A 13,453-nucleotide genomic window follows, 5' to 3' on the forward strand; every position below is an offset into this window, starting at 1 on the left:
AACTCTGAGCCGTCCCAGGGAGCTTCTCTCCACCCCAGTGTGTCTGAGATGATCTCTCGGGAAAGCTCCACATCTTAGCATTTGCTGAGAAAAAGTCCACCTGCTTTAGCTCTTGCTTCTCCCAAATGATGGAGCCTATATGCAGGGATGCCGTGGCTTCCTGGTGGCATTTCATGGATTAGATTATTAAATTATAAAAAAGAAAAGAAAAGAAAAAACGTACATACATGTATACATAGTTTGGGGCAAAAGCAGGTTTCCAGTTGTTTATATGAAAGTAATGCAATAATTAATAAATAATACAAGAACAAACTTTCCCGCACTCACAACTATAAAGCTCCTTTTGCCCCATCCTATATATATATCATCCTAACTGTTAATTATTGGTCCTGACTTTTTCTATAATTAGACACTCGAAACAAGGGATTTAGGGAAGCAGAAAAGGTCACCTTTTGACAACCTATCCAAATATACTGTGATCAGGATCATTCCCAAGTCTCTTTAAAGCAGGAAAATGCCCAAGCTTCACCAAAATATTTTAAAGTCTGTTTTACCCAAAAAGATTATCGGTATCACCTGGAGGGATAAGCATGCCGGAGTCCTGCCTCCACCTTTTCAGTCCCCTGGGCAAATGAGTTCTACAGGGCTGAAGGAACTCTGTGTCATTGGTCACCTTCTCTGGTGGGTGTGCCTTTGGGTAGACTCCTCTTCCTGACTTTCAGTGTGAAGGTGATATCCGTCTCTTACATTTTACTGGAAGATAACATGTGTCAGAAGGGGGCAGATATCACGAGCGAACGTGTCCCCAAATTTGCACAAACTGAACGCGCCCCGGAAGCAGCACCCGGGTCAGACACAGACGATTGGTAACACCCCCAACCCCCGCTCCGCCTGCAGGCCCTGCAGGTGCATCCCATAGCCCCAAGGTTGAACACTGACCTGGACTCTCTCCGCGTTAATTAGCTTTGCCTGGCTTTTGTCCTTTATATAAATGGAATCACACGGTGCTCCATCCTTTTTTAATTGTATGCCTCCTAACCTCAGGCATTTGACCAAACATACATGCGTCACGTTGATATATAATTAAAAATCGGCATCAGATAAATCTCATTACAGTTGTGCGTATTTGTAGGGCAAAAAACAAACAAAAAAAATACGCATATAAATGAATTTCCAAAAATAAGCTCTAGAAAAATGGTATCACTAAATTTGTGGGATTAAGGGTGGGAGCAAAATGTCAAGTAAATGCAATAATTAATAAACCGCCACGTATAAAAAGTCCACTTGACTACGGTCCTGGCGCTGGGCAGCCCCTCCGCAGGCACAATGACATATCCCTGAGTAATGGGCAGGAGCAGATGGGAGATAATCTCTTTTCCTTCCCCCATAAACCGTGGTTTCCCAGCTGGGGGCAGTCGCCAGTGTTTACAGTTTCTGCCCTGCGAGACGGCACACCCAGTACGGACAGCTAAGTTGGAGGAATGATGCTAAACACGCAACGGCGTCTACGCTTAATTAGGAAGTTTGAAAACACCGTGGGGCCCCGGAGCGAACACGCTCCCACCTGGCTGCCCACGCGTGCCTTTTCTCTCCACAGAAGTGGAGGCGTGTGTTGCCGGCCGGCGGTGGCAGCCAGCTCCCTAACGTAGACCATCGTCACAGGGGAGCCCCTCCGCGCCCGCCTGTGTTTCCGAGCGCCCACAGCTGTTTTCACGACCCTGAGCAGGACACTTGGGAGCACCCCCTGCTGTTTGTAAAGCTGCTCACAGCAGGGCCTGGGCCCCAGAGAGCACCTCCTCCCGGTGCCCAGACTCATCCTGTCCCTCGTACCAGGCTTTCGGGTGATGGTAGAGAAATGTGGGGGTGCATGTGCATTTTCCTCTCTCTCTGCTCCATCCTCCTGCCTGCTCAGAGCCGTAGCCAGGGGAGCCGCTTCCTGCTGGGCTGATCTTCCCAGGAGACCTCGCTCCTCTCCCTGGAGCCCGGGGGTCCCGCGGCCGGGGGCGGGCTGCCTGGGCCCCTCCGTGAGGGCCCTGCTACTACCAGTCTCTGGAAGACGTTCCTACCTCCGTCCATTTCCCTTCCTGAAACGCGTCCTTACCCCGAGGGGCTGTGAGCACACGGGCGGTCGCTGTGGCAGGTGCTCCGACGGCCCGCAGCTCAGGGAGAGGAACTCCAGGACGGGGAGCCCACTTAAGAAAGCAAATATCCAAACTAGGCAAGCTAAGAACGCTGCACAAGGTAACCCGAGGAGGGGAGCCAGGGCCAGGGGGCGGTGGGGTCCCCAGGCACGCGTGCGCTTAGCGCGCCGCCCCGGACCAGCGAGTAAGGCGCAGGGCGCGGGATGCATGCGTGGTCTTGGCGAGGCTCTCGGATGCCGTCTTGCTCAGTTGTTAAAAGGAACGGGGTCAGTGAAAGGAATGTCGCTCAGCCCGGGTCTGCAAACGGGTTCCCGTGAGGCCAGAGAGTGGCCCCCGCCCCGTGTGAGTGGCGCTGCGCTGCGGGGCAGCCTCCGCCGGCGGCCGAGGGCACAGTGCGCGGGCGGCTCTGCCCTTTGGGACCGCCCCGCCGCTGGGGTCCGTGCCGCCCCCTCCCCGGGAACGAAAGGTTAACACAAAGGAGAGGCATAGGCTTAAACTTCAAAACCACCCGAGCCGGGGATGCCAAGGCCGAGACAGATCTCCGGAAGCTCCGCGGAGGTTTGTAGCGAGGACCCCAGGATAACGCGTGAGCGACGCGCCCGAGAGGCGTGAGCGACGCGCCTGAGAGGCTCCTGCGATGCGCCGTATCCAGAAACGGTCAGACGGGAACAGCGAGACACCCGCGTTCCGTTACCACGCCGCACGGCTGTGCACGCTGGAGATTTTATTTTTATTTTCAGGGGTCCCTTGAGAGAGGATCTCAAGAATATCTATTTGTCCTTTTAAAACGTCGTCGGCAGCCGTCCGTCTCGAGAGACGATGGTGTAGCTTCTTAAGAGTCTATCTGCACCGCCGAGAATGGCTGTGCAGTCCGACTCGGGAGTGATACGGTATCTGTCTCCTCCCGTGTTCAATCGACATCTTGAGATGACGCTGAAGCTACAGAGCCTGGGCAGGGTAATATGGAGGGTCTGCTGTTGCCCATGCAGCAGACCCCCCCTCTCTTCGCAGCTGAAGGGTCCAAGGGAAAGACGGAGTCGATACAGCTTGGCTTCAGGTGCGCCGCAGGAGTTGCCGGTGTTGACTACAACGTCAAACCGCCTTAGGGACTCCGGCTCCGGATTTTCTGTCGGGGTTTACTCCCTTAGCCTTTCCCCTGAAGAGGTATGCCGCAAGGCAGCGGAGGTTTTTTGGAGTCAGAGTTTTCCTTCTCTGATGTGCCCTGACTGGAAGATCGAACCAGCGACACTTAGCTCGCAGGCCGACGCTCAATCCACTGAGCCAAACCAGCCAAGGGCTGGTTATTAGAAATGAGCAATTGCCCTGGCATTGCAGGATTTATCGATTCGGTGTAAAGGGAAGTGAGAGTCTCTACAGACGTTTTTCTGAGATTCCCGATGGTTTCTGTGGATGGAAACCTCTGCGGTGTCATTTATTATGACCTTGCTTCAGCCTCTCTTTCCCTCCTGTTGATGTAAAAAACAAAACAAAACCTCCACTCTTCTCTTTGTGCTCTTTCTGGCCATTCTTTGACCCCAAAGGCTCCCCAGTGAGGTTCACTGACTGAAAGAATACAGATTTTTATGAGGTGTACGTGTAGAGGAAAGAATTCATCACGAAGACTGGATCGTAAGTATTGACACACTTATTCTATTAAGAAAGTGTGAACGTCGGGACCCGAAAGTCAAGCCGTTCCCAGATGTATGTCACACGCAGGACACTTAAGAGAAACAAAAACGCCTTGAAAATGGAGAGGCCCCGGCTTCGATGGGCAGCACCAAGCTCGGAGCCTCTGCGGCTCTGCCGCCGGGCAGCCGGCTTCCCATGGCGTGACTGTGGCCAGCTTCCACGCGCTTTTCCTGGTTTCCAGTTTCCCTGTCCGTCCCAGTGAGAAGAGGATCACCAACCCCCCAAATCTGGGGTCAGGATTCAATGAGCTACATTGCGCTGCAGCCCCAGACCCCGAGAGCGTCCGGGTTTGAATGCTCTCCTCTAACGCAGGGATGGCAGCCTGTGAGCGGACGAGCGCGTTGCCTGGCTTTTTACAGAAAGCTTTACTGAAACACAGCGGTGCCCACTCAAGGATAAATTGCCCGTGGCTGCTTTCGCTTTACACGGCAGCAGAGTTGAAGAGCTGTGTCAGAGAACCATATGGCCTGCAGATCCTAAAATATTCATTGTTTGGTCTTTCCAGAAGTTCTTCAACTCTTATTCTAGGGGGAAAATGTGTCCAAATTAAAAGGCACCCCCTGCTGGGCTTATTAAAAGCAGCCTCTCCACCACCTGGTAGAGCGCTTGGCACATGGTAGACCCTCCACTAATATTTGTTTTATTAGCTAATTTGTTAATAGGTGATCGACCTCTCCAACGGGGTAAATCAAAGTGTGGACAATGAAATTCGATGAGATGCTTTACTATTGTATCCCACGTATAGCGACCGGAGAGGAAGTCTTCCGGCAAAACGAAGCACTCGTTTTTGTAATAAAAGGAGCTGCCCCCTAACAGACCAGCTTCGTGAGTCCTGAATGCGCTCAGATTCAGCTGAAACACCCCACACCGGTGGCTGTCCTCGCGTTTACCGAGGCAACGGAGGGAAAGCAACGTGGCCGCTCTGTTCGGCTTCAGCGCTGAGAACCCCGGGCTGCAGGGCAGAGACACCGCGTGGCTGGGAGCGGGCCCCTCTGGGGGAGGCCCCTGCAGCGCCGGGCCCGGCCGGGATTCTAGAAAGAACCAGGTCAGCGGCAGGAGCTTACGGAGGCACGTGGGGGCAGCTCTGCCCCCGGAGACGGAGGCTTCACGTCAAAGAGAGTCGCCCCTAGAAAGCAGCTCAGCAGGCCACCGGGTTGGGCTCCGCCAGACCCCCTCTCTGCTGTAGGAAGGACCCTGCCGTGTACCTAGATGTGTGCCCTTCCTGGCGAGACCCCAGAAGGATGTTAAAGCAAAACAAAAGAATCGTGATAACCGTGGCGGCGAGCCAAGTCAGATGCGGAGGGAGCGCCTTTCAGTCGGGGCGCCCGTTTAATTTCGCTGCAAGCCCAGCATTTTTGAAGTGACCAGCACGTCATCAGGGGGTCCCCGCAGAACGAGGGTGGGTGGAGGAGAGGGCTCCCGAGACCAATGCTACCTCTGCCCCCCCAACTCCCGTCCCCCAGGGCGTATGAATAATGGATGGGCTGAAAGGCGACGCGCCCAAAGTTGTTCTTTTATTAATGAACTGAAGACTGTTTGCGGTGGCCAGCAATAAATTAGGAAAGGCAGTTACTTAGACCCCGCAATCACGCCACGCCAGGGCACGCTGCCTGCCTCCCTCCGCGAGGTGTGTGTCCCGCCTGCGGTGGCTTTGGTCCAGAGACTGCAGGCCCGTTGTTTGCTGAGAGACGGACAGAACCCGTTCCAGGGGATGGATGGGGGTGGGAAGCGTGTTCAGGATTTTACAGGTGAACGTTCCCCTGGGAACGACACCTGCCTCCGCTGTGGGCTGGGGCGAAGTCGGGGCTCGGGTGAGGGAGCACGTCCGTGGTCCGCGGTCACCCCCTTCGCTGAGCGGGGACACGATGCTTGTTTTCCTGGCTCCCCGACTGCGGCTCCCACAGCTGTTTCAGCGGAGGCTGCCGGGCAAGACGAACGCTGAGAGCCGGGTGACCCGGGGTGGCAGCGCCAAGGTGCGGCCCCCGTGCACACCGGGGCTCAAGCCTGAGCTTCCCGTCAGTGTCACGTAGCTGTGCCAGCGGGCTGGGTCCCCGGCCTTCATGCCGATTTCCAAACGTGCTGTCAGAAATGAGGGCCTCCGCTCCCTGAGGGCCGTGCGGGGCCTGTAGTTCCGTTTCAGTCGCGACCACATTCAGTAGACGGTCTGTGGGTGGCGGAGATTTCCTGGGTGTGGGGCGAGCGCAGTCTTGTTTGTGCGTGCCTTGCCCCACGGAAGATGCCGCCAGAACACGGCAGGTAGTAATTTCTCTACGGTTCCCGGCGCTGCATACGCAGCTACCGGAGGTGCTAAGCTTGGGACATTATTTCACTGTGGCTCAGTTTTCACCCTTGACCTAGCCGCCTGGGGCAGTGTTTCTTCTGTGTGGGACAGGTTTATATGTGTTAGTCTGTATTATTTTATGGGGTCAGCATTTATTCTGTTCCCCTGGACCCCCGGTCCACTCTGACTCAGCGAAGCCCAGCACACAGAATCGTAGTCGTTAGTGGGTATATATTTCTTTTTTAAAGATTTTATTTATTTTTAGAGAGAGTGGAAGGGAGGGAGAAAGAGAGGGAGAGAAACATTGATGTGTAAGAGATATATCAGTTGGTTTCCTCTCCCACACCCCCCAACTGGGGGCCTGGCCCGCAACCCAGGCCTGTGCCCTGAATGGGAATTGAACCTGTGACTCTTTGGTTTTCAGGCTGACACTCAATCCACGGAGCCACACCAGCCAGGGAAGTGGGTACATGTTTTAAGTAACTAGAAGAGAGCATCATGTTTGGTTACTACTGGTCAGCTCCAGAATCGCAAGAGATTTCTTGCTCCCCTCTGACCTGTGATCATTAGCACCCAGATGTGATCACGCAGGTCTCGGATTCTCTCTGGATCTCTTCCTGAAGGAGACCCGTGGGAATTCTGCAGCAAGTCCATTCCTGCTGGTTCCGGCAGAGCTATAACCCAGGGGGGAGTGGATCTTAAGACGCCTATTAGGAAATCTTAAGTTTGAAGGGCCTATCAAGGTGATACCTAAGACAACCCTGCCTTACAAATGTGGCCATTAAGGGGGAGAGACCCCATGTGCTTGATATTGGGATATTTTTGTAATTGATAAAGAGCAGGGCAGCCTTTCAGAAATGTCAGGAAGGGCTCAGAATTTATGTCTGTGATACAGCATTTCACAGAGAGACTTGCACCCTGAAAGCTTTTGTGGGGGATAATTACCAGTTGAAATATATATATATATATATACACACACACGCACACACATATATATATACACACACACATATATATATACACACACATATATATATATATATTTTAATAGAAATGCCTTTAAAAGTTATGTGATAGCCCATTGTTCTGTTTTTTTTGCTGAAATACTCTGTCCTGGACTATACATGGGGCTACAGAATTTGGTTGTAAAGGTTAAACTGAGCATAATTTTAGAGCCACAGTTAAGATTCTGAAGGCTGCGCCTGCTACGTGCTGACTGTCCGTGGTTGTGGGCCGGTGAGTACATGGGCAGGAGGGACGATGAACTGTTCAATGGAAGCATTGGTTCACATCTGACGTATAAATCGTATTCTTCAATATTGACTCATTACTTCCAGCTTACTCTTTTGTATTAAAGAGTTGCTTTGGGTTCTTTTTTGTTGCTGTAGTTCAGGAAGTACCTACTCATCTAAAATAAGTTAATTCTGTATTAAGAAACCTTGAAGAAGTCCCCAATCTGTGTACCCCCGTCTGCTAGGCATTCTGGGACTGCGAAGGCGTTTCCGATCCCACTGCAGAAGGGCCGGCGTGATGTGGGGGGACAGCGCAGGAAAGGTCGCAGGAGTCCTGGCGACGACGAGGGACAGTAGTTTGGCCAGGAGGGCGCGTGCCCGAGGAACTTGGAAGGAAGAGGGGTGCGCGGGAGGTGCCCGTGATCAGCTCTGGGGGAAGAGAGAAACTGGCGTAGGCAGGAGGAGGCCCTTGCGGGCTGGGGAGCGCCGTGGGCAGGGCCGAGCGCGGGGACGGGACCCGCACAGCTGTGCCCTTTTGGGCCGCTTCGATTGCCAGGAAAGCAACCCTAAAGCCGCCGGCGTCAGCCAGCAGGACGCTTGCCGTGGGGAAGAAGCCGGGTCCCAGGTCGGGCCTGGCTGTAAGGGAGGGCAGCCTCAGCGCGCGGGAAGAGCTCGGTCCCTTTTTGTGCCCGCGCTCTGCCTCGCCATGGCGTTGGCTTTTGTGCGGAGCTTCACGTGGTGCCAGGAGGGGGACACAGCTCTGGGCCTGCCCTCCTCACCGAACTGGATTCACCACAAGCAGAGGGTTTCAGCGCAAGTCCCCGCGTGCTGCTGACTGGGTTGGCTGCCCATCCTGCCGGTCTGGGTTCTCAGGAACGCTGGACGCTCGGGTTTGCTTCTGGGTCCCCCGCCGCCGGGCCCCATCTCAGAGGCGGGCGGAGGGTCGCCGTCACCAGAGCCCCAGAGGGGGGCGGGAAGGACACCGAAGAGGAGCTGAGGCCGGCCACCCCAGCCAGAGCAGGTGGACGCGGTGCCAGCAAATCAGAGGCGTCGCGGAGGGTCAGCCGGTGTTGCGGGTCGTTCTGAGTCGTAGCAGGAACCAGACGCTGGGCACGTTACTTGTGCTCTGTTAGAGCTGGACCTGAGGAGGAGTTGTCAGTGGCTCAGACCCGAGGGTGCCGGGCTTGTCCCCTGTGAATAGGATAGGCTGGCGCCAGGTGCTTGGGAGGGAGAATTGTGACCCCCTTGCATGTCCCTCTGTGTCAGAGCCACCGCCTTTGCCAGTAGCTGTTGTGCTCTGGCTGTGGAGAGCGCACAGGGGACGTGCGGGACTGGCCCCGGCCCCCCGTGCCACCTGCAGAGCGGCAGGGCAGGCGGCGGTGTCGTGGGCGGGACACACGGCGCTGACGGCACCGGGGTTTGGGGAACACAGGGAAGGAGGCCGCTCCTAAGGCAGACGGCAGCCTGTGGGGCTGGAAGCAGCGAGGAGAGGCCCGGAAACAGGACGCCCTGGAGAGCAGGTCAGTGGGGCGCGCGCCACATTGGCTGGGCAGCGCTGGAGAAGATCGCAAGGACCTGGGTGGCTTCCCTGTCCTCCGACCCAGGCCTCCCTTGGCGTTTGCAGGTCCAGGACGGGACTGGACACGTGGTGGGCCCCGGTGCGCAGATTCTGGCAGGGCTTTCAGGCCAGCGGCGCGGGGAAGCCCGGCTGTGGCCTCGGCCGCCGCCTGTGGTGTGTCTGCTCCCCAGCTCAGTCCGCTGGGAACGGAGGAGGAGAGCAGCCCCGCTTACTGCTGCTTTGGCGGACTCCAGGCGCAGGAGCGCTCAGCTCTGTCCCTAGCGATGAGCTGCGGGGACGTCCCTCGCTTGCCCGGGCCTCTGCCTGGAAAGGGAGCCCATTGGACAGAGTGCTTGACCGATTCCCTTTCCATTCTGGGAGTCTGTAAACCCAGCAGAGACGACCATTGCGCCCTAACTGCCTGACACGTGATCACCGTGATACGTTTCCAGAAACAACTGTGAGAAGCCACCGGTGAGGCTGCGCACGGGGGGGCGCCTGAACAGGGCAGTGCCGGTCAGCTGTGAACCAGAAACGTGGCTTGGGGTGGCCAGATGTGGCTACAAGGGACAGGGCGGAGGGACAAGTACAAAAGTGAGTGGGGCTGCCCTTCCAGGGACGAGGGAAGGGAAAGGGACGCTGAGGGCCGTGGGCCATGGCCTCAGCGAGCAGGGTTGCCGCAGAGAAGTGGCCCGTTTCTGTGGCCACCGCCCAGAGCGTTGCTTGCGTAACCAAGTAGGTTGTGGGGAGAGGAGGTAACCATGGTGACGGTGTGAGTGAGGAGGGGCGAGGACCTGAGAGAGGCTTTGACGTGAGCTTCCCTTGCCTGGTTGGCCTCTGACCTGCAGCTCCTTATTCCTAAAACACTGTCTCGCGTCCAGTTGTAAAGAAAACAAACCCTTCCGTTCCTGGGGGTCTTCGCCACGTAGGAAGCCTTTGGGGGGGGGGCTTAGCATGCTCCTCACTCACCTGAAAACTGAGAGTCCACGCGGCCAGCGATGGGCAGAGTGGGACTCTGAACCCCTGGCCCCAGCCTGGTGGGTCTCCATCTCCACCCCAGACAGGCTCCGTCCAGTCCAGCGCCAAGCGCTCTCTTCTTCCTCAAGAAGGCAGAAATCGAGTTATTTTCTTTTTATGAGCAAGAGAAGAGTTTATATGACTCTTGGATTAACTGCAGAATGGTTTTTATGTAAGTCAGACTAAATACATGTCTGTGTTCTCTTCCCAACACTCAGCTCTCCGCAGACAGAACAGTTTCGGTTTGCTCTGAAAGCCGACAGCCATGTGTTGTGACTTTACAGCATTTTAAATAAAGTTAGGAATTTGGGTTTATGATGCTGGAACTCACATAAACTCAGTGGGCAGAGGACCCAGAACTGCACAGATGAGGGTCCTTAAAACTCTGACAAGTGGGAGAAGGAAACAGACATTTCAACAACAGGCCGGTAACTGAGCCATCGTCCAGGCGCTAGTGAGCGAGAAGCCGAGGACGCAGGGCTGCCCTCCCCTCCGAGCCCGCGGTGCCGCGAGGTGGCCGTGGCCCGTTGAAGGCCACCCCGCCTGCTGGCCCTGCACACCCCTCAGTCCCTCTTCCCTGTCCCTCTGGGGACTTCCACTGGCCCGCTCCGGCCCTGACGTCGCTCTGACGCTCTCCTGCGGTCAGGCGGGGGGCTTAGCATTCACTTTGTTCTCCGATCCAGGCCAGCTATAAATTTATCTCTGTTCTTTGAAGAAGCGAACAGTAAATTTTCAAGAGGGGAAAACGGTGGGCTGGGTCTGTAGAGGAAAAGTAGTCTCTTAAAAGCAGAACGACCGACCTCCAGGCTCCATCCTTTCAAAGCAGGACGCCTACAGCTTTTGTGTGGGTCCTCTGTTTCTCTTCAGGCTCTGTACCTGCACCGGCACACCCCGTGTCGGGTTGTCCCGTGGTGGCCCCGTTCCTCCTGCACCCACTAAATCTGTGATGAGGTCACGCCGCTCCCCGTTTTGCGACAGCTTGGCCGGGGCACACCACCCGGGGAACGACTGGGGGTGGGGGTGATAAGCCAGAGAGGCCTGCGGCTGGAACACCCACAGAACCAATCTCAGTTTCATAAGTGACCGCCCACCACGAGGACAATGACTTTTGTCCAGCAAAATCCTTGGGAGGGTTTCCATTTTGTTTCATTGCGAGCAGAGTAGTTTTCCGTTTCTGGTGTTGGTTTCATTCAAATTACAACAGTTCTTCCCGCAGATAGGGCCACATGTCCTCGCCAGCAGATACTGAGATAATTGGGAGCCAGGGCGCTGTAAAACCAGGATGGGCTTGGGCTCAGTTTGCTTGTCAGACGGCTTCGTCACCTTTTGTCATGACCGTAGAGCTGCCAAGAGCTGCGTGCTGAGGACGGAGGCCGGCCCGGTCCTCACGCATCAGCCCGCGGGCCTGGGGTGTGTGCCGGGGTCTCCGGCCACCCTGGAGCCCCGCGGGCAAGAGATGTGGAGCTGGGGGGGTCTGGATGGGGTGCGGGGAGGCAGGGCCCGAGACAGCCTCCATCCTGCCTGCGCCTGCCCAGGTCACGACCAGGAGCTCCATCTTGGTCACCAATCGGAGCCTGCTCCGGGGACAGCTGACCCAGCCAGCCTGTCTTTCCGACCCCGGGAAGCATCGGGGTGCGTGTCTTGTGCCCTTTCCTCCAGCCTAACTGCCCTCTTTCTCACTTTATGCCCCCGCCAGACCACCGCTCTTGATAAGGAGAGGCAGGTTTTCCGACGAGGACGCCACCCGGGTGTGAGGCCCCACGACGAGGCGCCGCCAGCTCCGCCCGAGCCCAACTCCGAGTCCGAAGACTACTCCCCCAGCTCCTCGGAGACCGTGCGCTCCCCCAACTCGCCCTTTTAGCGAGGCCCGCGTGCTCCGAGGCCTCGCGCCACCCCCGGAGACGCGGAGATGTCTCCCCACACTCGTGTAAAACCAGTTCCCCCCACCCCGCCCCGCACTCACCGCGTGAACGCCGGACAGGGAGTGTGTGTTCTGGCACCTCTGCCGCGGCCGTGCGGCTCGTGGCCATGGCGGCTGGCCGCTGACGGGGTTGCAGCGGGTGAAGGGAACTTGGCACCTTTTTTAAACTTAAAAGCAATGACGTTTTCCCTCCGTCAGGCTCGTGCGTAACAAGCACATGGCAACCCTCTGAGTGCATGGACTGCGTGGACGCCCCTTGGGGAGTTTTCCAGGCCTTTGGACGTGCATACATGTGTCTTGATTTTGCCTCAGATCAAGGAGTGTTTTGAGATGCTGAGCTCTCTGGACGAGAGAGGCCCCCCCGAATGCTAGCTTGCTGGTCCTTTCCTGTGGGTTGAGAACGTGGCAGGTTTACAATTTAGACATAAGCACCCCCTCTTTCTTCTTCACAGTCCCATTAAGAAAGGGACCTTTTCCTGAGAGGCGTGACTGCCAGCAGCCGTGAGTGTCCGAGTGGAGGGAACTGGGTCTGGGGCAGACAGCCTGGCCCCCGAAAGAAAATGGGGCCCCCTCCCTCCCAGCTGTCCCTCATGAAGATGTGCTGATGATGCCCCAGAAATGCTGCTTCCACCTCAGCGGCTGTTCGCGCCAGCGCAGACCCCGGGAAGTCTCCCACCCTGTGTCACGCTCGGTGAGGGGGTCTGGTGTGGGACGGCTCCGGGAGGAAAATGAAACCCACAAAAGCCACCGGTGGAAAAGAGCAATAAATTGCCAGGTGCTCTCTCGGGCTGGAATTGCGCACAGAGAGGAAACCAGATCTGGGTCTTTTCCTCGCCTGCTTTTCCGTGCGCTGAACTCTTCAGCGTGAAATCCACACCCGGGGTGGAATCCGCACCCGGGAGCCGGCGCCCCAGGGGGCCAGACGCCAGGGGCATTGCGAGCTGGCCAAGGAGAAAGCACAGTGAGAAAACGACCCTGAACGTGTTTAAAATGGGTGTCAAGGCAACCAGACCCTCGGCAGGTCACCACAGGGGCGCCTTTTGGTTCCCTACGTGGCATCTCCGCCCCGGGGAAAACAGGAGCAGAGGACAGGGAGCTGCCTCTCAAGCGGGAAGTTCGTTCCTAAGGTGCCCTCTTCACAGACCACAGCCTCTAGCTGTCTGGAGGGACGTGTCCTCTTCCCCCCTGTGGGCCCGGTCCTGTCTGACGCCTGCACTCCCACTCCGGGGACCGCTGCGTCTCTTCGGGAATGCGCGTCCTGCGATGCCCAGGGGAGAGGCTGGCCGTGGGGCCTGAAGGCGGGGTCGGCTCTGCTCGGCCGAGGGCCCAGGAGGACCGCCGAGTGACGTCTCACGCATGGGCGTCTGGGGTCTGAAGAGCGCTCACTGTCTGGGTTTTGAATATGCTTCGATTCCGCAGGTCTCCGCCCTTTCTAGACTCAGCTCTTCCTTTTCAAGTCCCCCTGGTCTTCGATGGCTGCTTCTGACTCTTCACCTCCTACACGACGGCCCGTGTTAGTGTACATCTGAAGATGCTAACCTGTCCTGATTTTTGCATTGCGGTTTTCGCCCTTTTTTGCTCTTCCACACGTCGGGTTGTCTCTCTGGTCTGTGT

The 13,453-nt window shown here is 56.6% G+C and overlaps 1 protein-coding gene across 2 annotated transcripts in view; it reads left to right on the plus strand.

The window, feature by feature from the left end:
* Positions 1–13,209, plus strand: part of DCLK1 (doublecortin like kinase 1) — a 211,403-nt gene extending 198,194 nt beyond the window's left edge. The window contains exon 16 of one of the 2 annotated variants that reach the window (XM_090257975.1): positions 11,615–13,209. In XM_090257975.1, the coding sequence (XP_090114101.1) occupies positions 11,615–11,779 (165 nt within the window). In that variant the 3' untranslated portion in view covers positions 11,780–13,209. The remainder of the gene's footprint in view (positions 1–11,614) is intronic. The other variant, XM_090257976.1, reaches the window with a different exon arrangement.
* The last annotated feature ends 244 nt before the right edge of the window (positions 13,210–13,453 follow it).

Source organism: Furipterus horrens, unplaced genomic scaffold (assembly GCF_987537825.1).
Source record: "Furipterus horrens unplaced genomic scaffold, mFurHor1.1.pri manual_scaffold_12, whole genome shotgun sequence".
NCBI classification, from domain to species: Eukaryota; Metazoa; Chordata; class Mammalia; order Chiroptera; family Furipteridae; genus Furipterus; species Furipterus horrens.